Source organism: Octodon degus, unplaced genomic scaffold (assembly GCF_000260255.1).
Source record: "Octodon degus isolate 3935 unplaced genomic scaffold, OctDeg1.0 scaffold00268, whole genome shotgun sequence".
In the NCBI taxonomy this organism is placed as follows: domain Eukaryota; kingdom Metazoa; phylum Chordata; class Mammalia; order Rodentia; family Octodontidae; genus Octodon; species Octodon degus.
In genome coordinates this window covers 248,993-260,681 of record NW_004524844.1, presented here as the reverse complement: position 1 = coordinate 260,681, position 11,689 = coordinate 248,993, and the positions used below count along the sequence as shown (strand labels likewise).

The following is an 11,689-nucleotide window of genomic DNA, read 5'->3' as shown; positions in this document are numbered from 1 at the left end:
TGGCCTTGAACTTGCAGCGAACCTCCTGCCTCAGCCTCCTGAGTGCTGGGATTACAGGTGTGTGTCATTATGCCTGGCTGCTAATATTGTTTTTTCTTAACTAAGGTTAGAGGCACTGTACCAGGCAATTCGAGTATGGCAGAAAATGCAATAGCCTGGTTTCCTACCCTCCTGGAAATTTGTTGTGGAGGATTGATAGACAAGAAATAATTAGGCAAGTAATTAGTTACAAGGCTGTGATACGCCAGTGCATGAGAAATACCTGGCCCCATGGACCATGTAATCAGCCCCCTGAGCAGGACCTGAGAGTCGGGGATCAGGACTCAGGGATGGAGGTGTGAGGGAGGTGACCTGAGAGTAGAGGCATTATGTGTGGTAAAGGTGGGCTGGGCAGAAGTGGGCAGTGAGCATTCCAGCAGCTGGAGTGGTGTGAAGGCCAAGGTAGGACCAACTTTGGTTGACAGCCCCTGGGAAGCCTGGTGTGGCTGGAGGTAAGTGCAGGATGGGGAGCGGGGCTTGGGATGACAGCGGGACAACTGAAGGAGTGCAGAAACCTGGTGACTATGGGAGGCACCATCTGTGTCCCCCTCTGGGCCCCATGGCATGGTCTTGCCCTCGTCAACAGACCTGTGTCACCACTCTCAGTGCCTTGGACTGAGATTTTGAACAGAGATAGACGAATAGAGATAATGTTGAGAGCAGAGGTGGAGCAGAGGATGGGGCTGAAGACCAAACAAGTAATTTGAACTCAGGACGGGGCTACAGAGTTGGCATTAGGGTGAGGAATGGGACTGAGGATGTTAGAGATGGGGGTGGTGCTGTGTCTGGGGCTTAGGAATGAGAGAATAGTGTGAGTGGGATGGGTTATGGGTGGTAGTGGAGGTGAAGTTAAAGTTAGGCATGGGACAGGAACAGTGATGGTCACAGCGGAAGGGACTTGAAGGGGTGAAAGACAGCTTGGGTAGGGATGGGGATGTGACTACAGTTGGGAACGGAGAAAGATCCAGTCCCCCCCACCCCCCACCATTGTTTCCCAGTGCACATGATCTTTTCCTGGGAGGAGGATCGCAAGATCGTCCTGCGGATCTGGTCTCTTGTCTTCAGCATCCTTGCGACCCTCATGTTGTTCAGCACGATAGATGGGCAGATGGCTTACGTGCAGGGCTCCTACACTGGCTACATCGGCTTCTGGACTGACTGCAAGAAGCACAAGTGTGCCAACCTAGGCCAAGTCACCGGTCAGTGGGGCTGGCCTGGGCTACGGAGCCCTCCAGACCAGCACTGGGGTGACTGGGGTGGAGACCTCCTTTGAGTCCCTCTGCAGCAGGAGCATAGGCTCTTCCCGTGCCGGGGAGGGTTGTCTGAAGATTCTCTAAGGTGTCTTGAGGCTGCTTTTGTGGGCGTGGCCTCGAGGAAGTGATGTAGCCGACGTGGCCGGGAGGGATTTTGGGGGTTTCTGTTGGGCAGTGATTGCTCATGGGAATCCTGGGGCAGGCTCGAGTCTGTGATGACTGTGGATGTTTCTCACCTGCTCCCAGTTGACATCCACATGAGCCAGGGCTTCATGATCCTGGCCCTGGCCCTGTGCCTATTCCTCCTTCCCTGCATGGGCCTCTCCTTCTGGTCAGTGTTCCACCGCCTCAACAAGATCGACACAGTCTTTAGTTTCCTCAGCTTCAGCATTGGTAAGTGGAGGCTCAGGCCAGGCGCGCCCCACCCGCCTGCTTTGAGTCGGTGTGCCCAGCTTCCCCCTCCCTCAGTCTGTCCGCCCTTGTCTCCTGCTGTGTGTCTCCGTCTCTCTTCCAGCACAGTGTGCATGGGGTCCGTTTTCCACTTCTTGCTTATTTCTCTTCTCTCCAGGTAGCTTTCAGTCTGTCACGTGTGCGTGTCTGTGTTTCTGCTTGCCTTGGAGGGTGGAAGAGAATGTCTGTCTTCTCTTACTGTGTGTCCATGGGTCACCGTCTCGCCCCCTGTCCGTCTCTGGCCCCACCCCAGTGCAGGCCTCCTGATTCTCCTCAGTTTGACGCTCTTTGTAGTCAACTGTAAATCGCTACACCCGAAGCCCCAGCTGTCTTTCCAGCAGACTTTCTACTTGTGCTGGTGCGCCTGCGCCTTGATGCTGTGCACTGGTGAGGGCGGGGCCTCGGAGGGGGCGGGGCCGGAAGGGGCGGGACCAGCATCGCGGATGGGCGGGGCCCATACCCAAGTGCCTGCCCAACTCCTCCTCCCCAGGAGCTGTGTGCTACTTAAACCAAGCGGGTGTATGGAGCACTGGGGTGCCTGCCACAGAATGGCGAATAAGCTATCGCCGGTGGACCGTGCAGTGTGCCTCGTTGTGCGGATCCCAACAGAAGGGCACAGACCACAACCTTAAGCATACTCAGGACCTACCTGGTCGCAGCCCCTCCAAAGAGTAACATTCTAGCTCCACCAGATCCTCACTGGTCACCCTGACCAGATGCCGCCCACTGCTCTGCACCACCACTTCCGGTGGTTAGTCGTCCCTGAGGCCATGCCCACTGAAGAGGGGTCATCTCTGCCCCTTGGCCCTGACCCCGCCCAGTGGGTCTCCATAGTGCCCCACCTCGGAAGTCCAAGCAGGCTCCTCCGTTCTGCCCCTCCCAGCAGACGCCCGTCCACCTTCGGTTCCCTGAGCCCCAGCTGAAGGGCTGATTTGTGTGGCCCCATCCCAGGTGCCTGGCTCACACTCCTAAGCAACTCTCCCGCCTGTCAGCTGGAGATCACTCATCAGAACTTCTCCCTCAGAGATCCAGTCCCTTGCCAGCTGCGCTCCTGGCCGAGGTGAACGTACCGAGATCTAACATTGGTGTTTTCCGCACTTCTGTGGAACAGGCTCCTCCCTGTAAGGGTGTGTGGCTTGTCAAATTATCCCTCTGCCCCTCTCCTGGCTTCCCTCCATAATAAAAGACAGGTACCATCCAACCTCTTGAAGTCGTCCTCACCTGGCCCTCAGGGCAGGGAGGCGGGCAGTGTGTCGAACTGGCCTGTATCCCTGACTTGCCCTGTGGGGTATGGGCCTTTTCCTCCCCTCTCTATGTCATGTGCCCTTCCTTTCCCCCATCTGCTTGGGACTGCACAACTGGGAGCCATGAGGACAGTCTAGCCTGGGCCCAGTGGGTCCCAGGTGGATGTGTGTGACCAGGACGCAGAAGGTCACATAATGCCAGGACCTGACGCTCACTTGAAGCATATTTGGTTTTATTGGGAGCAGAGACAGTGTGAGGCATTCAGGGGTTTTCTGCTATGGTGTCTTTTATCCACTTTAGGTGTTTTTTAACATTAGTGTAGATGGCGGGTGAGTTGGGGAGGGCACACGTCATGTCGCCCCATGATGTGATACCTTGCAGCACACCATCACAGATCAGTGGGCCCCCTGAGTCACCCTGGGGACACAGAGGGAGAGAGGAGTTAGAAGACTGGAAGGGGCTTTGTTCTACCTGCAAGCTTAGCTTTGGACCTGGGGACATCAGAGCCCACTTCCAAAAGGCAGGCTGGTGGAACTGGGGATTGAACTCAGGTCCTTGTGCTTGCCAGGGAAGCGCTTATTCCACTGAGCTATCTCCTTGGTCCCAAAGGGTGTTGGTGTAGTTTGTTTATTTATTTATTTATTTTTTGTGGTGGAACCAGAGATTGAGCTCAGGCCCTTGCGCCTGCCAGGGAAGCACTTATACCACTGAGGCATCTTCCTGGCTTTTTTTGTGTTGTTTTTTGCGGAACCGGGATTTGAACTCATGCCCTTGCGCTTGTCAAGCAAGCGCTTATTCTACTGAGCTATCTCCCCAGCTCCAGGCATGGATTCTGATGCAGGAACAGAGTGCTGGGCAGAGGGGAAGGGACATCCAGGGAGAACAGGGCCATCTACAGACCCTGATCCTGCAGGCTTTCTCCGAGTAGACAGCACAGGTGGTGCTGGGAGTGGCAGGATGACATGGAGCATAGCAGGTGCAGGGGTTGGGGTGGGAAGGGAAGGAGGGGCTGATGCCCGCTTAGCTCTCAGCTCAGAATCTGAGTGCCCTGCCCCAGCCCTTCCACACCCCCCGGGGAGGGGCTGGCTCACCACACAGGTGTCTTTGCCGCCTGGCAGGTACCCCGCACACAACATGTAGTCTGTCACCTTCTCGATGTGGGCATCTTCACACTTCTTTTTAGGCAAGAGGTCAAGGTCCACGCACTGCAGCTGTTCTGAGAACACATCTGCAGGCCAGGGCAAAAATGAGTTGTGTGCAGACCCAGCAGTTCCTCCCCCCTCCTGGGGTTGCCCAGGCCACATGGTCTGGCTGTGCCTTACAACGGCTGGCATCCGTGCTGCCCCAGCCTGAGGCCACGCATGAGGTCCCCAGTGCTGCTGCTTCAGTGGGCAGCTTCGCGACCTTCACGGCGTCTGTGATCTTGGCGGGCTCCTTCAGGTGCAGCAGCAACAGGTCATGACTATAGTCATCATCTGGGTGGCGAGGGTGCGGCTTCAGGAGGCTCATGTTGAACTTGGGGTGAGGGATGGCCTTGCTGACAAGGATGTGCTGGAAGGTGGCTTCATCTTCATATAGGTCGTGGCGACCCAGCCAGACCTGGTAATTGCTGGGGAAAAGGGGGTGGCGAGAATGAGAGGGAGGAAGGGACGCAGGAGGTGGGTTGGGGGAGGCATGGACAAGGGTCCTGAAGGAGAGAAAGAGAAGCAGAAAGAGGGAGGGGACGAGGAGAGAGGGGAGAGGCAGCTGCGGAGGACAATGAGAGGATGAAGGAAGGTGAGGTGAGAAGGGGGAGCACAACAGGACAAGAAGGAGTGCTGGAGGAAGGACAGATGGGTGAGGAGGCAGAGGGGAGGAAGCCGAAAGGACACACACAGGCTGAGACACAGAGCAGCCGGAGGCCAGAGGCAGAGAGGTGTTGGGACAAGGAGAGGAGGAGGCTGGGCTTGGGGGCCTGAGAGCAGCTGGGCTGCAGCTGGGCAGCGCTGAGGGCTCCCAGCAGGCGGCCTGGACCTCAGCCCAAGGCCAGGGACACTTCTGCCCTCTGGCCCCTCCCACCCTGTCCCTTCCCTTCCTCCCAGCCCAGCTCAGGCAGCCCTTTGTTGAGCCTCCCACCTGGACACCCGTCCTGTAGAGAGGGGCTGAGCCAGGTGAGAAGCACCCCACACAGGTTGGGATGTACCCCTCTTCTCCTCTGGGGTTCCCTTGGCCCATTCTGGGAGTGTGGTCAGCAGTAATGGGAAGGGGACTGAGATGGAGGTTCAGAGAGGGCTTGGATAGGGGACACACCATGATACAGAGGGCCTCAGAGACACCCAGACAAGGACAGAGGTGGGGGAGATGCGGAGGCACTGGGACAGGAGACAAGGAGACAGAGATGCAGAGAGAGACCCAGGCAGCCCTACCCCGGGTGGCCAGCCAGTGCCTCTCCTGTGGACTGGAGCAGCACCTCCCTGATCCCTCAGGCCAGCCTTGCCCAAGGTCATCCTGCAGTGGTGCTGGCTGTTCAGTTCTTGGAGCCCTGTGCCCTTCTCCCCAGAGCCCCGTACTCACTCCTCTATGCAGTGGGCAGCTGTGAGCACCCAGCTGGGGTCCACCAGGACGCCCCCGCATGTGTATGTGCTGTATCGGTACACAGCCACCTGCCAGGGCTGGGAATGTGGCACACACTCCTGGCCTCCTACCACTCGAGACTGGATGGGTGGCGCCGCACCTGTGGGAGGGGCAGCAGCAGGGAGGTTGGCAGGGGCTGAGGCCTGGGCCTGGAGAGGGGCCATGCAATGTGTTTGAAGGGGCGGGGAGACCAAGGTCCATGGCTGTGGCTCTGAGGACAGGGCCAGGGGCTTAGGGGGTGGGGACCTGAATTCAAGAATTGTCCTGAGACTGAGTTAATAGCTGGTCCTGAGTGGGGAGATTTTTTTTTTCTGGTACCAGGGATTGAACTTGGGACCTTGCACTTGCCAAGTAGGTGCTTATGCCACTGATCTATCTCTCTGGCCCTGGGTGGCGAGGTTTAAGGTCTTGAGCTGAGATGAGCCTGGGAATCGACAGAAAGCAGAAGACAGCAAGCAGCATCAGGAGTAGGGCTCAGGTCGTTAGGGTCCCAGGCTGAGGGATGGGAGGCAGGGTGTTTGGGATAAGGGCCCTGTGGAAGAGGACCAGAGGCTGCGGGAGGGGAATTTGGAATATTTGGGGGCTCCTAGGCCAGGGAAATAGAGCCCAGATTGGGATTTTGGGGTTCAGAAAAGGATGGCTCTGAGAGAATAAGCTTTTCTGGGCAGAGGAATTGTGTGTGTGTGGGTGATTTGGGATCCCCAGATTGGCCTGGGAAGGTGAGCTGCGCTGGGAGAGTTCAGGGTGTGTATGTCAAAGGGCAAGGAAAGGAACAGGGTTAAGGCAGGCTAGGAGTGGGCTCCTGCGTGGCTGCGGGGTCCTCACTCCTGTGTGTGCGGGAGGGAGGGAGACCCTGAGAACAGGGTTGTGGCCAGGGTTGGGATGGGGCTCCGAGGGAGGGGGGACAAGTGGTAGTCCTGGGGTTGAGTGAGGGCTCAGTTCTGCTCATGGGATGGCGTTCGTGCTCTGAGGGTCCTGGTGGCAGTCCCAGGACAGGCACGGAGAAAGGGTTAAAGCGGGCCAAGTCACCATGGAGATGCCTGGTATGGGGCATCAGAGTCACATATGGCGGTCTCGGGGGAGCGCAGAGCAGGATGGCCTGGCTGGAGAGTATCTGAGATCTAAGGGTCGAGCCCAAAAAAGCCAGAGCTATTTCAGAGGAGTTTAGGCGAGGAAGGGAGGGAATTTGGGGGTGGGGGTGGGATTCTGCACAGCCAGGAGCCTGTGGTGGGGTGGGAAGGCTGGGTACCCTTACACCAAGACGGGCAACCTGCCTGGTGTCACATGCCACTTAGTTCTGGAAGCAGGGTTGCCTGTGAGGGACTTGAAAGGATGGTGGGGACCAGGTGTCAGCGTCTGCAGGACACAGCTGAGAGCTGACAGCTGGACCATGAAGGCCACTAGGATTTTGGGTCTTAGGATTCAGGCTGCTGTGCCCCAGAGAAATAGAGAGCTGATGGGGAGGGAATGGGGGGGAGATCAGTGTCTCAGAGTCTGAGAGGCACCGATGGCTCAGGATTGGAACTGGCTAGGAAAGAGGGGGGAGTAGCACCCTAGGGTGGGAAGGTTGGACTAAGAGGGGTTTGGCCTTGTGGAAGGGCTGGGAGAGGCAGGAGAAAGCCTAGCACCCTGGTCTGGGTGGTCTGTGGGCCAAAGGGAGGGACAGATGGTGGGGGGAGGAAAGCACGAAAGGCAGGGTCTCCACACCCCCGCGTTTACCACTCTCACCTGTCTCCCACAGGAACAGAGCGAGGCACAGAATCGGGAACCACATGGTATCAGAGGTGTCCAGGGCTGGGCAGGTGGTGAGCTGCTCCCTGGGGAAGCTCCTTGGGTAGCCTTTAAAAGTGCTATTCCCCAGAGCCCCGCCCCTGCCCTGCTGGCACTGAGATGCTGGCGAAAGCTCCGCCTCTACTGGCAGGTCCCCAGAGCCGCTGAAGCGGGGTGGCCCTGCACCTGGTGTCCTGCAAGCACTGGGTCAGGCTGGGTGCATTCCCAGGGCTGAGGCCAGGCCCTGCGGCTCCTGAGGTCTTGCTGTGCAGGACAGGGCCAGGGAGGCAAGGTGGAGGGGGAGGATTGGCTGAGCCCTGCACAAAGCCCCATACACTAAGCTCCAAGTAAGGCCTCATACACGAAGACCCAGTGTGCCCTCAGATACCAGCAGTGAAGACTAATTCCTTGTGCCACTCAGAGCCAAGAGAGCAGCTTTTCACCTGCCATCTATTCTTTTCTATAGAAATTTATTTTTATTTTTTATTTTTTAAATCTTCTCATCATCTTTATTTTTATTATGTTTATTTATGTGTGTGTGTCTGTGGCCAGCTCAGCCCACCAGGGGGCGGGGCTGGCTGGCATGTGGTGCTGGGGGATTGAACCGCAGTCCCAGTGCTTTGCTAAGCATGTTCTAAGTAGGTGCTTTAGACCACTGAGCCATCTCACCAGCCCCATGCCATCTATTCTTGATATAGAAAGCGTGGCTTTCAGAATTCACCGATTCTTGTGCTCCCAACCCAGTACCAAGTGCCTGCATTTATTGTTCTGCCCCTAATACGTATTTTTGGCATATGCTGCCACAGTCCTGGCACTCTTAGGTCTAGGAATATGAGATGTCAGGGGTCTCACAAAGTAAGTTCTCTAGTACTTTAAGATCCATGTCCCCCAACAGTGGAGGGGTCACAATGACCCTCAAACTCCTTATTCCCAGGTATGACAACTCAAGATCATCTCGCAGTCTTAGAAATCTAGGCCGACAACCCTTCTAGACCAAGGTTCTCACCATGCATCCTCCTTACCATCTGCATGTGGCTTCTACTACATTTAGATCTCAAGAACTACACTTGGGTATAGATGCCAGGTTCATGTCCTTCAATATTCAGCGATGGGACTGAGGAGAATCAGGATCAGGTTCCTGAAGCCTGCAGCCCACACATTATCTTGACTCTTGGGTAAAACTGAAGCAGCTCACGGAGTCCCAGCTTCTGCTGTATGTCAGGAATCTGGCTGAGGAAAGGAGGGCATTGGCCTGTCTGCGAAGGCCATCAGGAAGCCTAGAACTAAACTGTGAACACGGAGAAGTCTTTCTTGGCAACATGTTACGTTCTGGGGCCTTTCTGAGATCCAGTGGTGCAGAGTATTCGTCCATTGTCAGACACTGTTGTGCTCAGTTCGTGTGAATTACTTCATTTAATCCTCACAACAGCCATAGGAGGCCAGAGACATGACAGGGAGAACCTAGGACGAGTGAGGTTAGGCCCCCTATTCAAGGCCACACGTTTGGTCATTTCGGGGATTGAAGCAGTGGATGAAAGGGACCAGCCTGTCTCTTAGTCCCCACCCTGCCCCTGGCTCCTGTTTCCCTCCAGTGCCACAAGAAAAATCACAGAAGCTCCTACAGAGAATCTTGTATCAGGGCTGTTATCTTAATGTTAAATGGATCACCCCAAACACCAACTCGGGCCTCAGGTGGGTGGCACAAGGCCTTGGCCAACACCTGAGATTCGGAGGGGAGCTTAGGGAATGGCTCACTTCTCCCTTAGGTCAGGATGGAGCTGCTGGCTAGCCATGGGGACTTCGATCACCCAGGGACATGGGTGTTGGGTCCACTAGGTCCTCTTCATGGTCTCCTTGATCCACTTCAAGTAGCGGCATACTTTGGTGTAGACACCAGGCTTAGTGGTAGTGTCACAAGGGACATCGCCCCAGGACACGATGCCCTGCAGGGCACCTCCGCAGACCAGGGGTCCCCCAGAGTCACCCTGTGGGGAGAAAAGGGATTTCCACTTGAGTGGGGACTTCCTGGACTCAGTGGCATCATTTACAGTGGCATCATTTACATCAATCAAAACCTAGTAGCACCCCAACCTAGTTTAACCTTAACTGATCCACCCTAACTCTGAGCCAGCCCAACCCCACAGGACTCACCCAAGCCATGTCCACCCTCATCCTCGTACAATCCTAACCCAATTTAAGCTAAATCTAACTCACTCAGAATCAAGAGGACCTGATTTATCCACCCTCACATCTTGCACTACCCAATCCCCATCTTCATATCTTCTGCATCCTCTCAAAAATCCATGCACCCTATTTCATATTTCCCATCTCAAATCTAGCTCATTTCCATTCTCAGGCCTGGTCTATACTGTCCCAAGCCAACATCCACAAGGTCTACCCCAAACACAGCCCACGTCTGTCCTCATCTCTGGCCCCTGACTCCAGCCACCATCCCAAGTGGCCTTCTCATTTCCACCTCCAAACCTCACCCTAGCACTTTCTGTGGCTCAAAGCAAACAAGACCCAAGCCCACCCGGAGCATGCCCATCCCCCTTCTTCCACCTGATGCCCCCTCTTGGCTCTGACCTCACAGGAGTCCGTGCCTCCGCCCTCCACTGTGGCACACACCATGGTGTCCATCAGGTGTCCTGGGTAGTCCTTGTTACAGGATGCTTGGGAGATAACGCTGATGTTGGCACAGTGCAGGGTGTCGGGCATAGTCACTGGAGAAGACAGTGGATATGGAGCTGTGTGTTCACTTGGCTTTTGGCCCCTGCATCCAGGAGCCAGGAAGGTAAGGCTCCTCAAGGCCCCATATCTAGGCCCATCCCTTCACGCACCTTGTGACTCGGGTCTTCCTGTGGTCCCTGGCTTGTCTGACACCAGGCCCCAGCCGGACACCACGCAGGGCTCACCAGCGTGGGGGCAACGTGTGGGCAGAACCAAGGGTCGCACCTGGGGGGTCAGGCGTGCGGGCCGAGCTAAGCGGAGCAGCATGATGTCATGGCGGTGGCTGTGCGCTTCGTAGCGTGGATGTGGGATGATGCGAGAAACGACCCGCAGCTGCTCGGGGCCATCGCGCGTGCACAGGTTGTGCTCACCCAGGCGCGCTTTCATGAAGCTGTGGAGGCCAGCGGTTGCCCACAAGTGGGGTGGTGAGGAGTAGACAGAAGGTCCCAAGTGGGCAACCTGGGGGCCTTCAACCCTTTGGGAGTCTTCGTGATTCCATTATCTTCCCAGACATCCTGTGATCAGGGGCCCGGGGCATTTCCCCTCAGCGATCCAGGGGTCCCAACTCAGCCTGCAACTCAACCTCCAGGCTAGGACCTTTTCTTCCGCTGAAGCTAGACTTCTCAGATTCCTAGACTCTTGCCCCATTAGGGGCTCAAAAGATGGGCCCTTGCCAGTCTTCTCTTCCCTGCCACCTGAGGGTTCCTCCCCACTGCCGTGCCCCCGCCCCCCAAGCTCTCCTTGCATACAGGGTCTGGCAGTGGGCAGCAGTCAGCACCCAGTGTGGGGTGATGAGGGAAGCCCCGCAGTTGAAGCGGCTGCGCTCGAAGAGGGCCACTTGCCACAGCTGGGAATGGGGCACACACTCTTCGTCTTCCCGCACCTTGTCACTGTCCTGGGCTGCTGGGAGGAGTGGAGCACCACCAAGGACAGGGGCTTTACAGGGTACCCTGCACCCCCAGCACCCTCACCTCCCTGTGCTTTTCATCTGTGTCCTCTTCCCTTTTTTTGGACAGAACTGGAATTGAACCCAGTGGCTTCACACTGAGCTCCATTCTCAGGCCTTCTATAAATACTTTATTTTTCTAAGTGATTAAATTGCCTGGGCTGGGGTTGAACTTTCAGATCCTGCCTCAGCCTCCTGGAGTGCTGGGCTTAGAGACTGTGCAACAGCCTTCTCCAGCTCCCTGTTTCTTAAGGAGTCCTTCCTGTTTACTCAGAAGCCGACTCAGGGATGGCTTTTGCAGCTGCTCCCTGCTGTGAAATGCTAGCTCCCACTCTGCTTGCTATAGGGACCTGGGGGAGAAGGGCAGAAGACCAAAGAAGGTATGGTGTCCTCAGTGACTATGGTGGAGGCAAGGACACTGGGTTCAGTTTCAGATGGGGAGTCACTTGGAACCTGTCACTCAAAATGATTAGAAGGTCACAGCTATCAAGTGAATGAGGGCACTCAAAATGCATGACACTTTGTCTTGCATGACACTTTGTCTTGGCTCTGTATCTCAGCCAAATTCTCTGTACTGTGCAAGACGTTGAGGGGGTTGCACAAGGTCACCGACACACATCGGTGCACAGCCAGGCTTGCAGAC

General features: G+C 56.1%; 2 protein-coding genes across 3 annotated transcripts in view; both read right to left on the bottom strand.

Annotated features, from left to right (window-relative positions):
- Window positions 1–3,197: 3,197 nt before the first annotated feature.
- Window positions 3,198–7,434, bottom strand: Klk1 (kallikrein 1). Its single transcript, XM_023706763.1, has 5 exons — window positions 7,329–7,434; window positions 5,541–5,700; window positions 4,310–4,596; window positions 4,079–4,215; window positions 3,198–3,404 (listed from the first exon to the last, which is right to left on the bottom strand). The coding sequence occupies exons 1-5, from the start codon at window positions 7,372–7,374 to the stop codon at window positions 3,249–3,251; spliced, it is 786 nt and encodes a 261-aa protein (XP_023562531.1). The 5' UTR covers window positions 7,375–7,434; the 3' UTR covers window positions 3,198–3,248.
- Window positions 7,435–8,829: 1,395 nt separating this feature from the next.
- Window positions 8,830–11,689, bottom strand: part of Klk15 (kallikrein related peptidase 15) — a 5,350-nt gene continuing 2,490 nt past the window's right edge. The window contains exons 3-6 of one of the 2 annotated variants that reach the window (XM_023706761.1): window positions 10,850–11,003; window positions 10,211–10,491; window positions 9,957–10,093; window positions 8,830–9,355 (exon numbers count right to left, since the gene is read on the bottom strand). In XM_023706761.1, the coding sequence (XP_023562529.1) occupies window positions 9,203–9,355; window positions 9,957–10,093; window positions 10,211–10,491; window positions 10,850–11,003 (725 nt within the window). In that variant the 3' untranslated portion in view covers window positions 8,830–9,202. The remainder of the gene's footprint in view (window positions 9,356–9,956; window positions 10,094–10,210; window positions 10,492–10,849; window positions 11,004–11,689) is intronic. The other variant, XM_023706762.1, reaches the window with a different exon arrangement.

Coding starts and splice junctions, on each gene's coding strand:
- Klk1 (XM_023706763.1), bottom strand. CDS start 7,374: ATGTGGTTCCCGATTCTGTGCCTCGCTCTGTTCCTGTGGGAGACAG. Junction 4,597..5,540: donor GCTGCCCACTGCATAGAGGA/GTGAGTACGGGG, acceptor CCTTTTCCCCAG/CAATTACCAGGTCTGGCTGG. Junction 3,405..4,078: donor GCGGCAAAGACACCTGTGTG/GTGAGCCAGCCC, acceptor CTGTGTCCCCAG/GGTGACTCAGGGGGCCCACT.